Source organism: Marmota flaviventris, chromosome 5 (genome assembly GCF_047511675.1).
Source record: "Marmota flaviventris isolate mMarFla1 chromosome 5, mMarFla1.hap1, whole genome shotgun sequence".
Classification (NCBI taxonomy): Eukaryota; Metazoa; Chordata; class Mammalia; order Rodentia; family Sciuridae; genus Marmota; species Marmota flaviventris.
The window spans coordinates 36828857-36853824 of NC_092502.1; the positions used below are offsets into that span (position 1 = coordinate 36828857).

At 41.6% G+C, this 24968-nt stretch overlaps 2 protein-coding genes across 3 annotated transcripts in view; one reads left to right on the top strand and one right to left on the bottom strand.

Annotated features, from left to right (window-relative positions):
• Canx (calnexin) overlaps nt 1–7878 on the bottom strand; it is a 33701-nt gene extending 25823 nt beyond the window's left edge. Inside the window, exons 1-2 of one of the 2 annotated variants that reach the window (XM_071612147.1) lie at nt 7712–7878; nt 975–1108 (exon numbers count right to left, since the gene is read on the bottom strand). The gene's annotated coding sequence lies outside the window, so the exon portion shown is untranslated. The remainder of the gene's footprint in view (nt 1–974; nt 1109–7711) is intronic. The other variant, XM_027953324.2, reaches the window with a different exon arrangement.
• Nucleotides 7879–8307: 429 nt separating this feature from the next.
• Cby3 (chibby family member 3) lies at nt 8308–23136 on the top strand. Its single transcript, XM_027953356.2, has 3 exons — nt 8308–8464; nt 22272–22369; nt 22456–23136. The coding sequence occupies exons 1-3, from the start codon at nt 8308–8310 to the stop codon at nt 23134–23136; spliced, it is 936 nt and encodes a 311-aa protein (XP_027809157.1).
• Nucleotides 23137–24968: the final 1832 nt, after the last annotated feature.

The following is a 24968-nucleotide window of genomic DNA, read 5'->3' on the forward strand; positions in this document are numbered from 1 at the left end:
AAGTTTCTTACATTCCTGAATGCCATTTTTGCAGTTTCCCTCATAATTTTATTAAAAAACAAAACATTTTTTAGTTGGAGACAGATACAATACTTTTATTTATTTTATGTGGTACTGAGGATCAAATCCAGTGTCTTAGACATGCCAGGCAAGCAGTCCACCACAGAGCAACAACCCCAGTTCCTCATAATTTTATTTAATGCTTGAAACCCACCACTTTCTTCATTTACTGGTTTTCTGTCAGGAGTCACCCTCCTCACAACACACACTTAAAACTGTAAGTTTGCAGGGCTGGGTTTGTGGTTCAGCGGTACAGCTGATCGCCTAGCATGTGTGAGACCCTGGGTTCAATCCTCAGCACCACACAAAAATAAATATATAGATAGGTGAAGTATTGTGTCCAACTACAACTAAAAGATAAATTATTGGGCTGGGGATGTGGCTCAAGCGGTAGCACGCTCGCCTGGCATGCATGCGGCCCGGGTTCGATCCTCAGCACCACATACAAAAAAAAACAACGATGTTGTGTCCGCCAAAAACTGAAAAATAAATATTAAAATTCTCTCTCCTCTCTCTCTTTAAAAAAATAAAAATAAAATAAAATAAAAGATAAATTATTATAAGTTTGTAAACTCAAACTCTCTATAGCAGAGTCCCACTGAGCTAAGAAGCAACTGCTAGGTGGCTATAACTAATTATTAGGCTACTAATTAAAAGTGCTACACAACTGTCTTACAATGTGTCCATTTAAATTCTGTCTTGTAAAATTACAAATTACATTTATAGGCCTGGACCTTCAGAGAACTAGCAATTAAATATCAAAACTACAAATATGAAAATCTTTTAACATCTGAGTCCATTGTTTTCTCTAGAAAACAGCTTTAAGTTATATGTGAATGTGAGTATTGTCTTATGATATCCCTTAATGTAAGCAAAGTTAATAAAAACAATACTATGGCCGGCGTGATGCATACCTGTAATCCCAGCGACTCAGGAGGTTGAGGAAGGAGGATAGCAAGTTCAAAGCCAGCCTCAGCAACTTAGTGGGGCTCTAAGCAACTTAGGGCTGGGGACATAGCCCAGTGGTTAAGCACCCCTGGGTTCAAAGCTGGTACCAAAAAAAAAAAAAACAAACCTTATGGTATATTTTCATTCTACACAGAACACCACCAAAAAGAATAAAATTTCAAAACTCAGTTACTGATGTGATAAAATTGGTTATAGCCCCCCCACCAACACACACATACAAACTAGTAAAATCTGAATAAAGTATTACTAGATCAGTGAAGATAGTTCTTTAGATCTGGTCAAAGTTGTCTAGAAACCAGCTTGAAATTAACTTGGTTCTCTATATAAACTACAGCAAGACTCAGATATGTGATAAGAAACATAAGTCTGGTGAGATAGTCTTTCTCAATTAAGAAGGATTGGGGTGATGCGGATATAGGGGATTAGGTCTGTGGTAAGTACTAGTTCCTGGACCCCAGTACTACGTAAAAGAAAGAAAGAAAAAGAAGGGCCTAAGGGATGGAAAGTGTAGTTTAGTGGTAGAATGCTTGACTACCATGTTTGAGGTCCTGGGTTCTATTTCCAACACCAGAAAAAAAGTGTGGGGAGGGGTTGGTAATCAAACAATTATCTACCTATACCCAGGTCAAAGCAGCTCTATCCTCTGTAATGATATAAACAAATATGAACAAATGTACACAAAGCCAAGAAAATAGAGCACATTTATAAGACAAAGATTTTTGGTTTGCTTCCCAGTTTCCCAAAGGCAAAGCAAAAAGGCCCAACTCTCAAATTATTAGGGTCAGAAGGAACCTTCAAAAGCACTTAATCCACTCACATTTAATATTTCATTTCACTTTTAACTTTTAGAAGAATGAATTTATTTTTATAGAAATGGAAGTTGCCTATTTAAAAACTGAAATTCAGAAAATTAATTCCTCATACATAAGGCAGCAGCATATGTGGCAGAATAACCTGTCAAGTCAGAGAAGCCTGAATTCCAGTCTCTCCTGATTCTCTGTATGGCTTCCTTGGGCTTATTTAACTTCCAGAAGTCCTCCTTTCCCTATTTTAGATGTGTGTTTAGAACTACTTGCTCAACAGCTTGCTGTGAAAATATGAAAATATAATTCATCTATCAGTCTGGTACACTTTATAGGCATATTCAAATGTCCTGGTCTTCAAAACACAACATGTACATCAGATGACTAAATTTTAAATTCTCATATATTATTTTTTTTCCCTTCCAGCGCTGGGAATTGAACACAGGAAATGCTAGGCAAGTGCTCTGCTACCGAGCTACACCTCCAACCACTAAATTCTCATTTGACCAAAACATCTAATATGGCTAGAGGATTCTACATAACAAGCTATATTAATTGTAAACTTGCTTTCTTGCAACTACATTATGTGATTTCTTCAACTCTTACATCCAACAGTGTATAAGATATAAACTTCCATGTTCATCTTTTTTCCTTATCCTTCAATTACTTTTAATGAAACCCCTTAAATTATTTTTTGTAAATTACAATACTGTTCTCAGCACAATTTTTGAAAGTCCATGTTATTTTCTATACATTTACATGAGACTTCAACTAACACAAGTTTGTTTGTTTGTTTTCTATTTTTTGGCATAATGGGGATTGAACCCAGAGCCTCACTCATGCTAGACAAGCGCTCTACCACTGAGCTATATCCCCAGCCCTTTGTAAACTGATAGGGCCTTACTAAATTGCTGAGGCGGACCTCAAATTTACAATCCTCCTGCCTCAGTCTACCAAACAGCTGGGATTATGGGCATGTGCCACCACACTTGGCATAAACATCCTATTTTTTAACAAAAGCAGATTTACTCTATAACATTTCAGCAAATCCTGACAATATTTAGGTCAACTTTAAAAATGGGAAAACACTTAGCAGAAATATTAAATTTGTCAAAAGGCAGAAATAAGGGTCCATTTGGACTGGGTTGTGGCTCAGTGGCAGAGAGCTTGCCTCGCATATGTGAGGCACTGGGTTCGATCCTCAGCATCACATAAAAAAATAAAGATATTGTGTCCATGTATAACTAAAAAAAATTTTTTAAATAAGGGTCCATTCAACAACAAAAAAATCTTTAAAACAAATTGGAACAAAGTATTTTTAAGCTTATTGCCAGTTTTATGTTTTATCTTTCCAAATAAAGAGATTCTTTTATCTTTTGACTCTGAATCAGGCTGGCAAAGTTCCTGTTTATTCCTAGTTTGTTAAGTGTTTATCATGAAAGGATATTTTTTCTCTAAGATGAACAGTTTCTGTCCTTTATTAATGTGATATGTTACATTTATTTTTATATGTTGAACCAACCTTGCCTTCCTGGGATAAATTCCAATTGGTCATAGTATATAATCCTTTTTATACAATACTGCATGCTGCTGGTTTCAGTTTACTAACATTTTACTGAAGATTTCTGCATCTGTTTTCAGAAGAGAGAGTGGTCTGTTTTCTTGTAAAGTCTCTTATTTTGGTATCAGGTTAGTACTGGCTTCACAGAATGAGCTAGAAACCCTTGAAGAATCTGTAAACTATTTTTAATTTAAAAGTATTTTGCTAAAATTTATTTGTGAGCCACTTGGTTTGGGGCTTTTCTTTATTAGACTTTCTTTCTTAAAAGAAGAAATTTCCAACCCAGGTGCTGTGGCATATGCCTATAGTCCCAACTACTCAGCAGTCTGAGGCACAAGGATCACTTGCACCCAGGAATTTGAAATCAGCATAGACAACCACAACAAAACCTACTTCTCTCTCCCTCCCACCCGCTCCATACTCACAAAGAAAAAAAAAAGAAATTTCCATTCTAACTTCTTTAATCTATGAAAAATTAAAAAGAGGAACAGAAAAAAATGACCTCATGTTCTTGATTGTTTTAAAAAAAACATTGATTTTAAAAATAGGCAGTGTATAAATAAAAAGAGGGAGTCTTTCTTTCATATAAGCTATTAATTCATCTAGTATGCCCTCTTAAAATTTTAAGTATTATTTGTGAGGTTAGACAGCTTAAGTAATCTACTAATATTCGAAAACAGAAACATCATACTCAATAAGGTCCATTCAGAAAAACCCAAGAGGTTCTATTATCCCCATTTTACATGTAATGAAATTAAAACCAAAAGAAATTACTTAATCTGTCTACAGTCACAGCTAGAGACATGTTCATAAGCAAAAATTCAAGTCACAATCCCTGGATTGCTATTTAAAAACTTGTCACCTTGAGTAAAATTACTAAGCTCAGGGCCTCAGTTTCTTCATCTCTAAAACGACAGTAACAACACTATGTATAAAACAAAATACATGTAAAAGTACTTATGATAGTGTCTGGTTTACCGCATCTGCTCAAGATTAACAGTAATTTTTGCTATTACTAAATATTTCTCTTAACAGTTTTTAAAATTTAATGGTTACAAAACTGAATTTTAAGGCAAATACTGTAAAAATCTTAGATTGGAAAGGAACGACCCAAAAGAAATTTTTTTATTTTTTATTTTTAGTTGTAGTTGGACACAATATTTTATTTATTTTTATGTGGTGCTGAGGATCGAACCCAGCATCTCTCACATGCTAGGCAAGCGCTCTACTGCTGAGCCACAACCCCAGCGCCCTCCCAAAAGGAATTTGATTCCAATCACAGATGAACATTTTGCTACTAGTATCATATTTTCCACTATATTTTGAACCTGCAGATTTTACTACTTCAATCTAGTCAAAAAATGAAAACATTCAAGGAAGGGAAATACATAAAACTCAGACTGGTCTTTATTGTAAATGCCTGTCTATTTAAAAAATAGATGAAATAGGCATGGGGGTAAAGGTCTGTAACCCCACCAACTGAGGATAAGGCAAAAGGCTCTCAAGTTCAAAACCAACCTCAGCGAGACCTTGTCTCAAAATTAAAAAAGGGCCAGGCACAATGGCACATGCTTGTAATGCCAGCAGCTCAGGAGGCTGAGGCAAGAGGATCCAGAGTTCAATGTCAGCCTCAGCAACTTTGTGAGGCCCTAAGCACCTCAGCAAGACCCTGTCTCTAAATATTAAAAAGGGCTGGAGATGTGGCTCAATGATTAAGAGCCCCTGGGTTCAATCCCAGGTACCCAAAAAGTTTTTAAAATAAAGAGGGACTGGGGATGTGGCTTAGTGGTTAAGTCAATCCCAGGTACCAAAAATAAATAAATAAATAGAAATAAATGCAGCTGGGTGTGATAGCACATTCCTACAGTCCTAGTAACTTGAAGGCTAAGGTAAGGTCCAGAGGTTTCAGACCAGCCTGTGTAAATACAAAGAGACTCACCTCAAAAATAAAATAGATCTATACTGCCTCATTTACATTTTTGGATTTTGTTTTTCATTAACAGGAACATCAGAACTGATTTTTCCATAGCACTTTTTAAAATTTTTTTTAATTTTAAATATTTAGTTGTAGCTGGACACAATGCCTAAATTTTTTTGTGTGATGCTGAGGATTGAACCCAGTGCCTCCCACATGCTAGGCAAGTGCTCTACCACTGAGCTACAACCCCAGCTCCTCCATAGCACTTTTTTTCCTATTAACTAAATAGGTTTAAGATGTGACCAATAATATATGCTAAAGATCCTCTAAATTATTTTTCTTTATTCTCAAATATTTTTTACAGTCCACAGTTAAGCTTAATTTACAAGTGCATTTATTGGAGCTGGGAATGTGGCTCAGTGGGGGGGAAAAAAAGTACATTTGTTGTTATAACACAGCATCCAACCAGCACTTTCCTGGTAATTTTTTTTTTTTTAATGTGGTGCCTCACACATGCTAGGTATGCACTCTACCACTGAGCCACAGCCCCAGCCCTCCTGAAGTTTTGCAATAAGCTAACTATCTAGGTTGGAACTTAGGTACTTTCATTATTTCCTAGGAATTATTATGAACTGCCAATTCTGTCTAATTCATTATACTTTTCAAAATAGTTTTATATTCACCAGCTTATTGCCCCCCTAAAGGTGAGGTATCCAGGAGACCCTCTCTCCCACTTTGAAGAGGTGGAAACTAAAGAGTTACATATGCTAGTTATCATACTGGCCTCAGAATTCAAGTCTAAGAAACTTGCTTAAGCTTACCAAGTGCTACTTTATTCCCTTAGGCTATCTTGCAGGGCAAGTGAACTCTGTAACTAAAAGGATGCAATGGTGTGATTGCCAAAACTGTCACAGTGCTCTTAAAAGATAATAAGCTAATTGAACTGTAGAGTTAAGATAGTAAGGTGGAGAAGGAGAGGCTAACACCCATTTTCAGATAAGTATGAAAATTTCTGTTGTGTTATTCACTCCAATACACAGTTCACTAGGGCCTTCTCATGATCAGTGACCTGGCTAGTTTGTGTACCCAGGCTGATGGAAAGGAGAATTCCCACATGGCTTTTTTTTTTTTTTTTCTAAACAGAAGGTTTTTAAAATCTTCCCTTATGAAAAATTTTTTTTAATTCTTCCCTTTAAAAAAATTAAGCAAAAAACCTTCCATTTCCTAAATTAGAGGTAAAGAAACTTAACTATGGTTCACCTTTGTCCTCTCAACCTTTTAATATTCAGCTCAGTTTAACCTCCCTCAACTAGCAATAGCTTTTGTCATGGCAACACAGGGTCCAGTTTCTTCTTCCCATCAACATAAATGTGACTTCAGGCCCTGAGAAACAGGACCAACAAAGACTAGGATGTCAGTTAAGTGGACCAAGGCATTTAGACTATAATGGTTTACTGCAATAGTTATTGATCAAGCAGTTACTACATATGACTTTCCTGCATAAGCATTTTAATTCAATCTTCATAAGTCTATAAGGTATTACTTAATAATCTATTACTGGGGTGTGGGACACAAAGGTAAAAGCCCAAATTCGCACAGCAACAAATGGCAGATGAAGTGCTTGAACCAGGGCCTTTATCTTAGCAGTCAATTAAAATCCCAACAGGACCATTAAACTAATCGCATGACCTTGGACCAGTCACTTCAAGCCTCTAACGCCTCAGTTTCCTCCACTGTAAAGCGAAGTGTGCTATGCTAGGTGAGATTTGGGTTGTTTTCCTGCTTTTAATGTCGGGTGGAATCTCCGACTGAATTACTCCCCACCCCCCGAGTAAGTGCTGTAATGGCCAAGCCTGAAGTTTTCCAACCACTGCGCGTTCTAGTACATTCTCCTTCCTCTTCAGGGTGCTAGGGTCCCGTTTTCGTTTAGAGGTCTTATTACAAATTCTGAACCTGCAATAGTAATTCTACATATCTTCTCTTAGTCTAATTCATCTTTCCCTGCTACTTAGGGGAACCCACTAGGCCCGATCCTCCCGGGGACCACCGGATTACTCGGCCCACCTCGAAACTGCCCAGGCAGCCAGTAATAGGCCTAAGAATGCCCTGGAAGCAAAGCCATAAGAACAAGTTCGCCTTCTCAAAGGTCAAGGGAGGCCCAGGGCACCTGCCACGCCTCCCGACCCCGGTGGCGCGGCCTGGGCCTGGTTCCCCAACTCAAGGGGCCGGGTTCAGGCCTCACCCCTCCTGGCCGGCGAGTTCGCCGGAGCCTGGGCCCTCGAAAAGCCAGCCCAATCCCTGGCCGCTGGCCACGCCCGACCCCTTTGGTCGCGGTGAAGCGTTCCCAGGCCCCCCGAGGTCCTCACAGGCCGGAGGACGCGTGCAGGCCTCCAGTCTCACCTCGAGCCTCCCGGGGACCACCGGCAGTGCCTGCGCCTTCTCCCACCCGCACACCTGGCCCCGCGCTGCAGTGAAGACAGCGGCGGAGGCGGCCCGACCGTCACGTGCTGCAGAACCAAAAGGCCTCCGCTGCCGCTGCCGCGCGACCGAGCCCCACCGCACGAAACCCAGCCCTGGGCCCGCCCCTCGATTCTGAGTAGCTATGACTAGCACTAAGTCCCGCCCCACCTCGCAAGCTCCTAGCTTCGGTTGGTCGCTGTGATCATCGCTCTACTTACCTTTCCATACGCCCCCTAGGGCTATTCTTCGTGGAGTGTGAGGATTGGCCGAGAGTGAGGCAGGAAGTGGTTGTTGGTTGGACAGGAGGCAAGAAGGAGGGCGGTAATCGGGGTCGCGCGCGTCCTGAGGCGCGGAGGGGTCGGCTGGCGTTCCCGCGCTCTGTTGCCCTGGTGCCTTAGTGGGCGCACCGCCCGCCTTTACAATCCAACGAAAAGTTATACCCCCTGGGTTCCTGACCCTGGGACGGGTATCCAGTGCCCTTCCCTGAAGGGGTGCATGGCAGCTGATAGAACGGGTGGGAAGTGGGATCGGCCGTCATGAAGGGTAATTTGCTTGTGCAGAGAGTGCAGGCCCCGACGGGTCGCGGGCGGATCCCGGCACCGGCTGCTTTACCCTGCCGAGAGTACGCTGCGCGGCGCTACGTGGGCCGGCGCCACCGTTCCTGCAGAGTCATCGCTCTGTGCCCCGGAGCCTGTAGCCTAATAGTTACCCAATATAAAACAGTCCAGAATAATATAATCAGACGTTATTTCAGTTTTCCATTTGTGATGATTCCTAAAGTGAGATTAAAGGGCTGGAATATGGCTCAGGAGTAGAGCACTTCCCTCGCACGGGTGAGGCCCTGGGTTGGATCCTCACCACCACGTAAAAAAATAAAAATAAAGTTATGTGTCCATCTACAACTAAATATATTTTGTAAAAAATAAAATGATTGAATATAAGAGTCTAGCGATAATAAGACGGCAGGATTGAGAAAAGGATGGTGCAATGGGAAGACTTAAAATACGCCAGTTTTTGAAAACCGCTCTTAGCACATTTTCCGTTTTCAATATGCTGAGATCCTCAAAAAAATGGAAGTAACTCTGAGTTTTGGTTTATTCGTTTTGTTTTTGGGGGTTGTTTTGTTTTTGTTTTTGTAGGGCCTGGTCTCTGTCCTCCATTTGTTTGGAGACCCAAAGACGTGAATACTAAGGTGGGAAAAAAAAATAGTTATTTGGTATATCACCTATATATAGCCAATTTTATTCCCTCCTACGTGGAAAGAGGGAAAAAAAAGTTAGGATTTAATATTTGCCTCAGGTTAGTAAATTCCAATGCTCAACCCCTAAGTTTGTGTAAGAGCATTTTGCTTTCCTTATTTAACTAGAGAAGTGGGTATTCAAAATAGAATAAAATTCTGAAGACAGGTGTAAAGGCCCCATATGTAGTAATCATAGCTGCCCTGCAGGCTGAGGCGGGAGGATGGCTTGCACCTTGGAGTTCTAGGCCAATCTGGGCAACAAAAAGAGACTCTGTCTTCAAATAAATGAAAAAAGCTGAGGATGTAGCTCAGTGGTAGTGTGTCCCTAGATTCAATCCTGGTACCACTAATAATCATAGTAAATAATAACAACAAAAGGGGCTGGGGAGTTAGCTAGCTGGTAGGGCCCTTGCAGAACATGCAAAAGGCTCTGGATTCAATCCCCAGCATTTGGGGGGCGGGGGGGAGTTAAGGGAATGTATGTGAGCTAAGCTAGCAAAGGTATAACTGTTAAAAGATGATGGTACTGAAGAGAATTTAGTAGGGTTCTGAAAGAACAACTGTTTCCATGTTGGTTGGACTTAGTGGGATATGCAGGATTTCCATAGGTGGAGAGTTGGAGGAAGGCTTCTTTTTTTATTATTATTTTTTAGTTGTGGTTGGACACAATACCTTTATTTTATTTTATTTTTTTATGTCGTGCTAAGGATGAACCTAGGGCCTCACATGTACTAGGCCTATGCTCTACCGCTGAGCTTCAACCCCAGGCCCTGGAGGAAGGCTTCTTTAAATAATATGAATGCAGGAAAATAGGCCTGCTGTGTTTGGGGACATCATGTATAGACTTTTGGCTGGAGAAGTGTGTCATGAACATGAGTGATGGGAGATGGGCTCCAGAGTTGGTTTGGGATTAGGTCTTAAAAGCCTAGCCAGAAGCCAGGTGCAGTGGTGCACCCTGTAATCCCAGCAGCTCAGGAGACTGAGGCAGGAGGATGCAAGTTCAAAGCCAGCCTCAGCAAAAGCGAGGCACTAAGCAACTCAGTGAGACCCTGTCTCTAAATAAAATACAAAATAGGTTTGGAGATGTGGCTCAGTGTCAAGTGCCCCTGAGTTCAATCCCTGGTACCCCGCTTTTCCAAAAAAAAAAAAAAAAGACTAGCCAGAGAATTTGTAGGGACATATGTTGGATTTTAGACTTGGATCATGATTTAGATGTTTATGTTAATACCATTCCAGGAAGGTCTGAAAACAGCTTTGAGAACAGTTAGGAAGCTACGTCTTGAAGTTGATAAAAAGGGCAGAACTGGAGAGTGTCAGGGCATACAAAACAAACCAATAAATGTTGATACTAGAAAATGGTCCGTTGGACTCAGGAGGCTATGGAAAGATGCTAACATTAAGGGTTTGAGACTGGATGAGGAGGTGAAAATGTAGAGCCCCAACAAAAAGGCAATCCAAGCATGGCTGATCCTGGGCTGTCCCCTAAACACAGGACTGGATGTGGGGATTTTTCAGCTCACATATAATGTTTTTCAAAGGAGGAAGTTAAGGAAAAAACCCTGAAGAATGGGGTCTTTTCTTGATAATCCAAAGGTACTTTGAGGTATTAGAGTATTTTACTAAAAGAAATAACCATTATCGTTCTTAGATGTAGAAGGAATGGGAAACTGAATTGAATGTGTTCTTTTGTTTTTTGTTTTTTTAGCAGCACTGGACATTGAACACAAGAGAGCTTTTATTTTAAGACAGGGTTGTTGAGACTGGCCTCAAATTTATGATCCTCCTGCCTCAGCCTCCTGGGTCACAAACATATTCTGACTTTATAGTATAACTTGGAAAATGGTTTTTGAAATAAATTATTTATATCCATTTTAAAATTCTCATGTCCTTGATCCAGAAATTCCATCTTGGCTGTCTATTAATAATTGAAAAAATATATCCACTACATTTACTATGCTTAATGTAAAAATGCTGGGCATAGTGGTGCATATCTGTAATCCTGATGACTTGAGAGGCTGAGACAGGAGGATCAAAAGCTAGAGGCCAGCCTGAACAACTTAGCCTTGTCTCAAAATAAAAAATAAGACAGGAGGACTGGGGTTGTGGCTCAGTAGTAGAGCGCTCGCCTCGCACCTGTTAGACCCTGGGTTCGATCCTCAGCACCACATGAAAATAAACAAAATAAATAAATAATATTTAAAAAAGAAAGAATGAAAGACAGGAGATGTAGCTCAAAAGTAGAGCATCCCAGGTTCAATCCCCAGTACAAAAAAAATTATAGTACCAATATCCTGGACATAACTTACCATGATAGATAAATGACTAGATAAAATATAGGCCATCTTTATAATTGTTTTGCACTGTTGGAAAGCATCAGGTGTGCACCTGTGTGTTCTGATATACAGTGATCAGTGAGATTTATTATAATGTAAAAAAGCTCTGCATATTAGTATGCTTCCTTTCACGTGGAAAACATACATGAATTGTCATAAACTTGGACTAATAAGCTCACTGGAAAGATGCACAAGAAACTAACAGTGGCCGATGCTAGAAAGGGAGACTGAGACTCTAGAAATAGAAAGGTTATTTTAATATATAACATGCATATATTTTTTCAGTAAAGAATCAGTTTCAGCCTTTATGCTTAGTGTTTTTGTTTTAAAGACAGAATTTTGAAAATGACTACACAAAATTCTTGATCCATGTGTGAGACAATGAAAGAAAGCTTAGAGGTAAAATGATTGGGTTATGAGAGCCTTAACCTAATCATGTGTTAAACCCCTGGTAGAGAATAGCTGAATGGTGACTTTAGGTTGGTAGGATATGGCTAAAGGAGGTGGGCCACTGGGGGCTTGTCTTTGGTAACATATATTTTGTAAGCTGAGCTTAGTCTCTCTCTTTGCTTCCTGGTGCCACATTCCCTGCTGCTTTCCTCTGCCACACACTTCTACCATGATGTTCTGTATCACTGTGTGCCCCAAGGAATGGAGCTGGCCATCTATGAGCCATAGACATGAGCCCCCAAATAAACTTTTCCTCTTTAAAATTGTTCTTGTCAGGCATTTTGGTCACAGCAAGTAGAAAAACTGACTAAAATAGAAAAGAAAGAATTAAGTATATTGGGACAGCAAAGTAGCCAAGGAAAGGAAAAGGAGTTCCACCTGGCTTTATGCCACCTTGAGCTGAGAATTGCAATAGAGGTTGCCCTTCCTTTCAAGGCCACCTGATATCTGCTCCCTCCTCCTCCCTTCCCTTGTTAGTCACACTCACTCACTATTCTACATGGCTTAAGATGCCTGCCAGCTCTCCTGTACACACTGCCCCTCCTCAGGTCCCAGGCCAACTGGAGTTTTCTATATACTGAGAACTAATATGTCCCCAAACTCTTTCAGTTGTGGAATCTCCTCTCAAAATGTTCAGATGCATTAGGTAAGCTATCCATTTTGTCCTCTGGTTGAGGATTATCACAGAGTACTTATCTTCTTTTTATAGTTTGCACTTTAGCCCCTTATTCTGGATTTGGATCTCCTGATGTTATGATTTGGATATGTGATGTCCTCCCAAAAGCTCATGTGTGAGAAATGCAATAACGTTCAGAAATGAAATGATTAGATTATGAGAGTTGTAACCTAATGAGTGGATTAATATACGTGAATGGTTAACTGGGTGGTAAATGTAGGCAGGTAGGGTGTGGCCAGAGGAAGTAGGTCACTGGGGGCATAACTTTGGTATTTATATTTTATCACTGGTGAGCAGAGCCCTCTCTTCTTCCTGGTTGTCATGAACTGAATAGCCTTCCTCCACCATGTCCTTCCTTCATGACATTCTCCCTCACCTTCGCCCAGAGCAATAGAGTCAGCCAACCATGGACTGAACCTCTAAAACCCTGAGCCAAAATAAACCTTTCCCCTTCTAAGTTGTTCTTGTCTAGTTTTTTTGGTCACAGGGATGAAAAGATGACTGATACACCTGATTACTCAACCTCTCCACCCACATTTTAAGATAACAATTTTGAGCTGGGCACAGTGGGACATGCCTGTGATCCCAGCTACTCAGGAGACTGAGGCAGAAGGATAACAAGCTGGAGACCAGCCTCAGCAACTTAGTGAGAACCTGACTCAAAATAAAGGACTGGGGGGCTGGGGATGTGGCTCAAGTGGTAGTGCGTTCGCCTGGCATGCGTGCGGCCCGGGTTCCATCCTCAGCACCACATACAAACAAAGATGTTGTATCCGCCGAAAACTGAAAAATAAATATTAAAAAAAAAATTTTCTCTCTCTCTTTAAAAAAATAAATAAATAAAGGACTGGGGTCAGTTGCATTGGCATACACCTGTAATCCCAGTGGCTCACAAGTTCAAAGCTAGCTTCAACAACTTAGTTTGGCCTGGTATCAAAAAAAAAAAAAAAAAAAAAAGACTGGGGGTATAGCTCAGTGGGACTAGCACTAGGAGAACAAAAAAAATTTTTGTTGTACAGTTCCATGATTTTGAAAAATATACAGCTATACCATGTAGCCATTATCATTATGCAGATATACAATATTTATATTGCCTCAAAAGATTTTCTCTGAAGTTCTTTATTTCCAAGATACCAAATTTATATATGGTGTTTTCTCATGACCAATGGTGATATCCTTTTTACTGACACTACTTTTGTAAACTCAACTTAATTCTGACACTAACTACCCAGAATTGGCATCAGACTCCGTAGGCTGAAAGGTTCAGTCAGCTACAAACATGGTGCTGAGGGGCTGGGGATGTGGCTCGAGCGGTAGCGCGCTCGCCTGGCATGCGTGCGGCCCGGGTTCGATCCTCAGGACCACATACAAACAAAGATGTTGTGTCTGCCGAGAACTAAAAAATAAATATGAAAAAAAATAAAATTAAAAAAAAAAACATGGTGCTGATGCTGGGCTAACTACAAATCTGGGGGTTCTTATAAGTTTCTCTCAGGTTCCATAATTTGCTAAATAAAATGAGTCATAGAATTCAGCAACTCAGAACTTTAAGTTTACTGGTTCATTTTATGTATATATTTGGGGAAGGAGTGGGTAGTGGGGTGCTTTACTGAGCTACATCCTATCTCTTTTCTGAGATAGGGTCTTGCTGAGTTGCCAAGGGTCTCACCAAGTTGCTGACGCTGGCCTCAAACTTGCAATCTCTGCCTCACCCTCCCAGTGCCAGCATGCCCGGTCTTTACTGGATCCTTATAAAGAATATAACCTAGGAACAGACTAATGGAAGAGATGTACAAGGGCAAGGGTGGTTCCCACAGTCTGGCTGGGCACAAATAACAGAGCCGCCAGAAAGCACTTGTATGTTCAAACAGGAAACTTTATTGTCTGAACTCCACGCACCCTTCCTGGGAACTCACCCAGCCTCCACCGGGTTCCAAGCACTCACTCGAACCCCGGGAGAACTCAACTGGGAACTGGAACTCCAAAGTAGTGGGCGCCCCAGGCAGCAAGAGCTGCCCTATTGCCGGACAGCAAAGGTCTACATACAACTGAATACACAGCTTAACATAACCATCATCATCTCAATGGCTCGCTGGCCTCACCTCTCAACCACTCCCTTCTGGCAAAATGCCATGCGTCATCCCTACTCGGCTATGCCCCTCAACAGGTGGTGTGCCACTTTCCTGGTACCTCACCTGCTGACCAACCCAGAAGCACTCCAAATTCCATCAGTTTAGAGGTTTTATTTTATTTTTTTTTAAGAGAGAGAGAGAGAGAATTTTAACATTTATTTTAGTTTTCGGAGGACACAACATCTTTGTATGTGGTGCTGAGGATCGAACCCAGGCCGCACGCATGCCAGGCGAGTGCGCTACCGCTTGAGCCACACATCCCCAGCCCAGTTTAGAGGTTTTAATGGAGGTTTCATTTTGTATGTATGGTTGATTAAATCATTAGCCATAGGTAACTGAACTTACCTCCCCTTCCTCCAGGGTGAGGATTGAAATTTCCAACCCTCTATTTATATGTTTAGTTCCTTTGATCATCAGCCCCTATCTTGAATCTGTCTGGGGGCTACCTATACCCACCTCACTGGCATAAATATGGTTGAAAGGGGCTCATTATGCATAACAAAAGAAACTATCACTCAGAAGACTGTTAAGAGTTTTTAGGAACTCTGTTCTAGAACTCAGAAACCAAAAATAACTTTTATTGTATTTACACCCATTCCAATCAATCCCTACACAATAGGCTTAGGCAAAAGGCTTACTTGAGATAAGCCTTTTCGCAGCAGAATATAACAGACTCTAGTATGGCAATATGTAAAACAGTGGCTGTGTAACCGATGTGATTCTGCAATCTGTATACGGGGTAAAAATGGGAGTTCATAACCCACTTGAATCAAAGTGTGAAATATGATATGTCAAGAACTATGTAATGTTTTGAACAACCAACAATAAAAATTAAAAAATAAATAAATAAATAAATAATTTAACAAAAAAAAAAAAAGAAAGATAAGCCTTTTCTTTCTAGGGCTTCATAGAAATGGAATTTCACAGATATAATAGTCATCTCTTGCCCAAGTTTTGGGTTTGCCAGAGGTTTTAGTTACCCTTGGCCAACTTTGCTCCAAAAATAGTACATGGAAAATTCCAGAAATAAAAATTCATGAGATTTAAATAACTTATATTACAATATGTTGTCAAAATTATTTTATTTTATTATTAATGTTGGTAATCTCTCATTGTGCCTAATTTATAAATTAAATTTTATTGTATATGTTTAAGGAAAAAACAAAGTGATGGTGATAAACCCGATCTGATTTATTTATTTGTTTATTTAAAAATATTTTTTAAAAAATATTTTTAAAAAAAATATTTTTAAAATATTCTCTGTTGTAGACAGAGACAATATCTTTATTTTGTTTATTTAGTTTTTTATGTGGTGCTGAGGATCAAACCCAGTGCCTCACGCATGCTAGGCAAGCACTCTACCACTGAGCCACAACCCCAGCCCCCCTCATCTGATTTATTATATGATCATTTTGTGTGACCATATAATGACTATGATTCTAGGTTATCTTGATCCACCTGAAAAATGACAATACATGTAGTGTAATAACTTGAAAATAATCAATGTTAAGTTATAGACTTGCTTAAAGAACATGTAACTAAAATAGGTAAATTTTGTTACTACCAGTTGCCATTAAATGTATTGTAAAATTAAAATAAATAAATAAAAAATAAAAAGGGCCAGGATGTAGCTCAGTGGTTAAGCACCCGTCAGTTAAATCCCCTGTACCAAAACAAACATAATCAAAGTCTCAAAAGTCAAATCGAGATTACTATGAGGAAAAACAAGATTTTTCTTCCTTTGTAATTGAGTATTGCTCTTGGTTGTTAGGAGAGGGGACCCTGACACTAGCCAGTGTGGCACAAATGCCTGTGGTGTGGAAAACTGGAAAAATAACTTTTAGTTCCTCTTCTTATTTCCTCACTGATGTGAGGTTGAATTTTATGTCATTAGACTCAGACCTATTGGGACCTGGCAGTCCCTTCTTCATGGGTTCTGAATCTATTATTTTCAGTAATGACACGGATGTGGAGTCTCTCAAAGGAGCTAGGGAACAACTATTTTTTGTTTGTTTTAAATTGTGAATCTAAATTCTGCAGTTTTCATTAAATTTCCTCAAAATCTAGGTCTGTTTATGAATAAGGTTAACATGTGAAATGGGAATCACCCATCATCTCTATTAACTTTTCCTGTCCAAATCATCAAATGACTTCCTTGAGTTTTTTTGGCCGTCTATGGAAATAAGGGAAACTGAAAGTTCTTGTATATTATTCCTGGTGATTGTCTATGACTTGCCTGAAATATCACGGTTGTCAGTACATATTAATTTTAATAACAGATAATTTGGAGAGAGAATATATCACTCACTGGTTTGTTTTAAATATCCCTGGGCTTTGATTCCTTCTCCATCAGACAACTTTCTGAGGGCTCCTAAGCATTCTGATGATTAGAGAGTTTTGAGCAATAAGCATGGAAACTGACTTTTTTTTTATTGTTGGGGGAGGCAGTCCTGGGGATTACTTCACACATGCTAGGCAAGTGTTCTACCACTGCACTACATCCCCATATCTTTTGATTTTTTTTATTTTGAGACAGGGTCTCACTGAATTCCCTAAGCTGGCTTTGGACTTGCAATCTTCCTGCTTTAGCATCTGGAGTAACTGAGATCATAGATGTGTACCATTGCACCCAGTTTGACATTCTAATTCTAAAATTTATTTGGAAATACAAATGACCTAGAAGGTCAAATATTGTTGGAAGATTTCACTACCAGATGTAAGACTTACTGTAATTGATAAATTGGATAATTGAGAAATGAGCCAGGCACAGTGGTGTACACCTGTAATCCCAGTGGCTCCGGAGGCCGAGGAAGGAGGATTGTGAGTTCAAAGCCAGTCTCAGCAACAGGGAGGCGATAAGAGACTCAGTGACAGCCTGTCTCCAGAGAAAATACAAAATAGGACTGGGGATGTGGCTCAGTGGTCAAGTGCCCCTGAGTTCAATCCCCAGTTTCAAAATAATAACAACAACAACAACAACAATAATAATAATAATAATAATAAAATGACACTGGGGGAAAAAATAGATAGAGACCAATGAAAAGAATTAGAGTTGGGCACTGGGGCGCATGCCTGTAATCCCAGCAGCTTGGGAGGCTGAGACAGGAGGATCGCAATTTCAAAGCTTCAGCAGAAAGCAAGGTGCTAAGCAACTCAATGAGATCCTGTATCTAAATAAAATACAAAATACGGCTGCGGATGTGGCTCAGTGGTTAAGTACCCCTGAGTTCAATCCCCAGTACCAGAAAAAAAAAATAAAGAATTAGAGAACATAGCCTGGCAAAGTGGCACACACCTGTAGTCCCAGCTACTCAGGAAGTTGAGGCAGGAGGATTGCTTGAGCCAGGAATTCAAGACCAGCCAGGGCAACATAGAAAGACCCTGTCTTGGGAGATCCACATATACACAGCCACATGATGAACAATGAAGACCCATAGCAGTACAGAACAGAAACTTTCTTTCACTCTTGTTGGGGATGAAGTACAACCATTTTGAACAGTTTGGCAGCTTCAGCCAAATATGATGACACACACCTGTAATGCCAGTTACTCTGGAGGCTTAAGTGGGAATATCATCTGAGCCCAAGAGTTTGAGACCAGCTTGGGTAACATGGAAAGGACCCCATTTCAAAAAGAAAGAAATGAGCTGGGGATGTAGCTCAATGGTAGAGTACTTACTTCACATGTGTGAAGCCCTGGGTTCAATCTCCAGCACCACAAAACAACAACAACAGCAGCAAATTCTGGCAGCCTCACAAAAAGGTAAACATATACCTGCTATATGACCCAGCCATTCCACTTCTAGGTATTAATTCAAAAGTCATGAAAGATTATGTCCACACAAAGACATATAGACATGTATATGTGCTTTATTTATAATTGCCCCCAAACTGGAAATAATTCAAATTTCCAGAAACAAGTGAATGGAAAAGCAAATTGCATGGTATATCAATACAATGGAATGCTATTCACTAATTTAAAAAGAATGGATTGTTAATTGAACAACATAGATAAACCTTAATTATGCTGCAAGAAGTGAGTGCACACACACACACACACACATACAGACACACATTAAAAAAAAGAGTACATATTGAATACTTGCCATTTATATAAAATTCTAGAAAATGCAAACTATAATGATGGGGGCACAGAAAACTTTTTGGAGGTAAGGGAACCTTCTTTATAATTGATTTTGGAGATGTCACAAATTATCAAAACATATCAAATTGTATATGATAAATATGCATAGTTTATTATGTCAATTATACCTCAGTTAAACTGTTAAAGAGGTGGGCACAGTAGCACATGCCTGTTATCCCAGCTCCTCAGGAGGCTGAGACAGAAGGATCACTTGAGCTCAGGAGTTTGAGGCCAGCTTGGGCAACTCAGCCAGAACCTGTTTCAAAATAAAAACAAAAGAACTGATAATGAAAAAGGTTCCCAGGAAGTGGTGCTACCATCTCACTCTGCCTCTCTTGGGAGGTCCCCTGGAATTGGGCCTGATCCCTCCTAGGGCCATGCAGAAGGGCAGATTAACTGGCAGGCCCAGGAAGAGGTCCTTGAAATTGATAAAGCCAAGTAGAGGTGATGGCAGTCAATTGGTGGGCTTGGCAAGTAGGGCTGTCGTCATTTCCTTCCACAGTCTCAAAACATGGCAACTGTCCTTCAGATATGCCCAGCTCCTTACTTCCTCAAGCCCCCAGATTATCAAAAGGTGGGGGTCCCCTCATCATTCAAATCATTCAGGTCTGAGCATGAATGTTAAGTGCCTTCTCTAAGTATCATGTCCAAATTAGTTCCTACCCTTCACCCTGTCCTAAAGTGAATTTCGACATTTCCGTTTTACTTTCTTCATCTTAAATATCACAATCAGAAATTCTTGTCCATTTAGTAATTTCCTTTCCTTTTCGTTGTCTATTATTTTCCTCCTTCTTTTATGCTGTTGGTGCTTCAACCAGGTCTCTATTACTGGTAGTATGCCCATCCCATAGGTACTTTAAGTTTCAGGTGATAACTCATGATTGTCCCTGCTAATAAAACTGACTGAAATGTGGGAAGGGAAGTGGGGTGAATATGCTAGACCAGCTCCCTTTCCTTCAGGAAGCTTAACTCCGATGTAATTTGTCCTCTGAGTTCCCAATGAGAAATGAGATTGAAGCTAGTCTCCACTTAAGACCACCTTTTTTTTTGTACTGGGGATCAAATCCCAGGTGCACTCTATCACTCAACCACGCCCCAGTTTCTCTGTCTCTGTCCCTTTGTCTTTCTCTCTTTTTCTTGAGATAGGTTTTCGCTAAATTGCTGAAGCTGGCCTTGAATTTGCAATCCTCCTGCCTCAGCCTCCCAAGTCAATGGGATTACACGCCTATGCTACTGTGCCTAGCTGAAGATCTCACTCTTTTTTTATATACCTTTATTTTATTTGTTTTTTTTTATTTGTTTATTTTTATGTGGTGCTGAGGATCGAACCCAGTGCCTCACACATGCCAGATGAGCACTCTACCACTGAGCCACAACCCTAGCCCAAGATCATACTCTTAACTTTTTTCTTTGCCCTGCCCTGCCTTCCTCACTCCCTTCTCCTGAGAGCATTTCCCCCATAAATCATTTGGAGAAGAACTCTCATCGTTGATTGCTTCTAGAGAATGACACCCATGTCAGCTGACTGTCTTTACTCCCTGTATTAATCTGTTTTCTGTTGCTATAACAAAATACCTGAAATTGGGTTCTTTTACACACACACACACATACACACATATAATGTATATATAAAGCATATGTGTGTATGTGTGTTATTTATGAGGTGCAGAGGATCGAACCCAGTGCCGCACATGTGTTAGGCAAGCACTATACCACTGAGCCACAGCCCTAGCCCAAGACTGAGTGCTTTATAAAGGAAATTTATTTAGCTAACAGTTTTAGAAGTCTAAGAATATGATGTCATCATCTGCTGACTCCAGTGAAATCTTTCTGGAGCATCATATCATGGTGATATGATAGCATAAGTGAGAGGGAGAGATCACATGGCAAAACAGGAAGCCAGGGCACAGGGAAGGACCAATGTTACTCTTTTTATAACAACCCTTTCTCACAGGAACTCACTAATTCCCCCAAACCAGCATTAACCCCTTGGAAGGAGAGTATCCCCAATGACCTAATTATCTTCCAATAGGCCCCTTCTCTTAAAGGTTCCACCAGAGGTTGAGGGTATAGCCCAGTGGTAGAGTACACATTTATCATGCGCAAGGCCCTGGGTTCAATCCCCAGCACCACTCCTTCTCCAAAAATCATTTCTACTGCCTCTTATATTGCCACACAGGAGACCAAGCTTCCAACACATGAATCCTTGGGGGATAAGCCACATCTAAACCACAGCAGTCGATTAGAACAAATTCCTCTCAGTCTATGCATATGACCCCCTCCCACCCACCCTGCTGGTTAAATAGCAGAATATATTTACTTCCCTAGAAGAGTGCCTAGAACACAGTAAGTGCTCAATAAATTAACCAAATGAATGTAGGGGCAAGCCCAGGATCTTTTATAACTCAGCTGTCAGCAATGCCCCAGCCTGGAGGCATTGTGAGTCATAGCTGGTAAAGAGGAGCTAAGTGGTTCAGAGATGAGACCAGGCCTGGGACAGCAGCTTGGCACCTCCAGCACATCTTTCAGGTGAGACACAACATGTAGCAAAGATTACTGGGAAAGAGACCTCTGGAGAGTTGTAACAAGGGTGGATCTGGAAGTGGGCTCTCCTAGATGGTCTCCTTGAACCAGATTCAGGGGAGGTATCATCCACCTCTTAGCTCTATGTGATAAATAAGTGTGTAGAATTAATGAAGGCAAGACAGAGGGAAATCTGCCCCAGTTAGTCCTCTTTTCTCCCTCCACGAGAAGAGGAATTTTAAAACACAAAACACATATCCCTTTCTCACATAATAGAATCAGCACTTACTGGGGAAAAAGAGCCAGGTAGAATGGGACTTATCTGTTTTGTTATCTGAACTTTAGATTCCTTGAGGAAGTAGTCTGCTTAGTACAAAAGTCACTTCTAGTGTGCACAGCCATTACCTTGAAATCAGAGCATAGATCTAGGCAAAGGCACTCGTCCCAGGATGTCACTGAGCATACTGTATTGTGATCTATGTGGATATCTCTTTCTGGCTGCACCAGGAGTTTATTAAAAGCAGGCACAGTCTGTGCTAGTATCCCCTGCCCAGACCAAGGTTTGGCACATAGCAGGTTCCAGTTCAAGGTTGAAAGACAAGGGCAGTAATGGTGTGGGTTATGTCAGACATCTCATCAGATACTTTGCAGAATCCAAATCCTGGCTTTGTAATCCTTTAGCAGTTCCCTCTTACCTAGGGTAAGTAAATCGCTAAGCCTGCCTGTATGTCACCTCAAGTGCCCTGGTTCAGCTTCTTCTGCTGGTGCCAGAATCAATCCTACCCAACCTCTTCCACACATTTGCAACATGAAAGGCTTGCCCCTCTCTTCACTTTTTCTAGAAGCTCTCAATCTATTCATTCCCATCCCTCCTGGAAAAGTTCTGTTCCTCCATTAAGTACCTACTGGTCTCGCTATCATTCCTTCCTCTTCCACCCATGACCTCTTCCAGATGCAACTCAGAGAACAGGGCCCTAGACCTTCATGTACATGTCTATACCCAGGGCCTGACACCCAAGAGTGGTCTTTGGGGGAAGTGGTTTCTGTGAGCCTGTGCGTAGTGCGATTGTACAAGGATGAGCTCTTCAGTGACCCGCAACTGGTTAGCCCAAAAAGCAAGCCATAAGCTAATCCAAGTCCATCAGCTTCGCGGTTTGCAAGCCTGTACCAACCAGGCGGTTCACCCAGGTATTTGTACCCAACAGTGCCCCTGGCTCGCCTTCATCATTCAGGACACCAGGGCTCCGGAGGCAAGGGGGCAGCACTGGTTGCCACTACCCTGCGGCCACCTGTGCGCTCAGGCGAGAGGCCTGCCCACCCCTCACTCTGGCTGCCTTCGAGTGCCTGGCTAGGAGCCATACCAGCAGCTTTTGGGAGCTGCTGCGGCAATTCTGGGCCGATCATTTCTCGCGGCGCTTCTCACCACGGCGGCCGCCGCTGCGCCACATCTCCTCCACGTCCACCTTCTATCTGTTGGACCACCGGACGCGCCAGGCTGAGCTGGGCCTCAGCTACGGTGAGCCGCGCACACGCCTCAACAACCAGGCCTTCGTGTTCCGCAGCGGCCGGTGGAGAGCGGAGGGCCAGCAGCCGCGGTCACGGCCGCCGAAGTCCTCGCCAACCATCTCAGGCTGGAAACCACAGGTACAGCGAGTCAAAACCCAGATGCTGTTGGAGGAGAACAACTACCTGAAGCTGCAGCAAGAACTACTCATGGACATGCTGACTGAGACCACGGCGCGCATGCACCTGCTGGAAAAGCTCAACCCTGAGAACAGTCAGGCGCGCGCCTGGCAGAGAAAGATGCGCAAGCGTGAAGCCGCCGGCGGCGTGCTCATGATCGAACCGCGCGCTTCGGAGTCGCGGTGATGCAATAAAGCTCCGAGCCGCGCACGCGTGCCTGGCCCCTCGCCTTTAACCCGGGCTGGATCTGTGGAACCGCTGGGTTAGGGGTGGGTTGCATGCTCTCAGGGGCTGCCACTCTGTGCTAGGTGTGGACTGATGACGTTGACCTAAGCAGTCCGCCTCGGGAGCTTGAGATAGGACAGCAAGGAAGAATCTGTGTGTGCGGCCCTCCAGATCCTGGAGTGGAGCCTGGTTTGCTGCAAGCAGTTCCGGGGTGGGGTGGGGCAAATGGCAGGTAATGGCATTCTAGGTCACCAAAGAACCGGGGGCGAAGTCCGGAAGGCAAAGGAGTCGCGACGCTCTGGGAATGCAGGGTGCAGTGTGATGATGCCCAGGGTGAAGAGGTGGGTAGGGTTGAGGATTAGAGACTTTGCAATTTGACCCTAGAGATACAGGAGAGATACAGGCTGGGAATCTAGGTAAGTACCTTATCCCTGAGAGAAGCTTTGGCCCTTCCTGTTCTCACCTGCCTGTTTGGCCTTTTGGAGAATCGTACCTCCAAAATAGGCCTTTTTTCCTCTTTCCTAGAATAAGGAGGTTTTTTTTCAACCCGCACTTTGAAAAACAAAATGCATTTGTTGCCAACATTTCAGAATTTGAAATTCCAGATTTCTGGCCCAGCACAGTGTTGCATACCTCTAATTCCAACTACTAGGTAGGCCAAGGCAGGAGGATTGCAAGTTTGAGGTCAGCCTCAACAATTTAGCAAGACCCTAGCAACTTGGTGAGACACTGTCTCAAAATAAAAAGCAAAAAATGGCTGGGAATGTAGCTCAGTGATAAAGTGCCCCTGGGTTCAATCCCCAGTACCAAAATTAAATAAATAAAAGTAAATTTTAAAAAAAGTAAAACCGAGCTCGGTGGCATAGGACTGTAATTCCAGTGACTGGGGAGGTTGAAGCAGGAGGATGGCAAGTCAGAGTTCAGCCTCTGCAACTTAGCATGACCCTATCTCAAGACAAAAAATAAAAGTGCTGGGGATGTAGCTCAATGGCAATGTGTCCCTGTGTTCAATCTCTAGTACCTAAAATAGAAATAAATAAAAGATAAATATAGGAAAGCAAATGAGGAGGGAATCAGAACTATGTACTAGAAAAAATTCAAGTACAAAAAGATATCAGTAATGGAGAAAATATACTAGGTGAAGGAAGGCAGATGCAAAGGACCATATATGGTATGATTCCATTTATATAAATATCCTGAATAGGTATATCCATGAAGACAGAAAGCCATTTAGTGGTTACCAAGGGGTGGGAAAAGGGAGTTACTAATTAATGGGATTTCCTTTTGGGGTGATGAATGATGCTTTGGAACTACAATGGTGATGATTGCACAACATGTGACTAAAAGCCAGTAAATTATATACTTTAAAATGGTGAATTTTATCACAATAATAAAAAAAAAAAAAATCAGTGGCACAGGTCTGTAATCCCAGAGGCTAAGGCAGGAGTATTACAAGTTCGAGGCCAGTACTCAGCAACTTAGTGAGACCCTGTCTCAAAATAAAAAATAGAAAAGGTCTGGAGATGTGGCTCAGTGGTTAAGCATCCCTGGGTTCAGTCCCAGGTACCAATGTTGCAGGAATCAGACTGGTTAAGAAGCGGCAAACAGCACTTGGAGAGTGGGAGAAGTGAGATTTTATTTTTATACTGGCAGGCCCAGAGATCAAACTCCAAATTCTAAGCCCCCATTCCCAGTTTCTCACAACATTTATAGGCAATCTGGTGCCATAAAATTTCTAGTTTACATGATAGAAGGCCCTGCAGGGGGTTTCTAGTGGGAAGCCTGTTTATAGA

What these genes read in the sequence shown, in the direction of transcription:
- Cby3 (XM_027953356.2), top strand. Translation starts at nt 8,308, where the DNA reads ATGAAGGGTAATTTGCTTGTGCAGAGAGTGCAGGCCCCGACGGGTCGC. An exon ending in CGCTCTGTGCCCCGGAGCCT is followed by an intron (nt 8,465 to 22,271) that starts GTAGCCTAATAG and finishes GTCTATACCCAG; the next exon opens with GGCCTGACACCCAAGAGTGG. An exon ending in TCTTCAGTGACCCGCAACTG is followed by an intron (nt 22,370 to 22,455) that starts GTTAGCCCAAAA and finishes CGGTTCACCCAG; the next exon opens with GTATTTGTACCCAACAGTGC.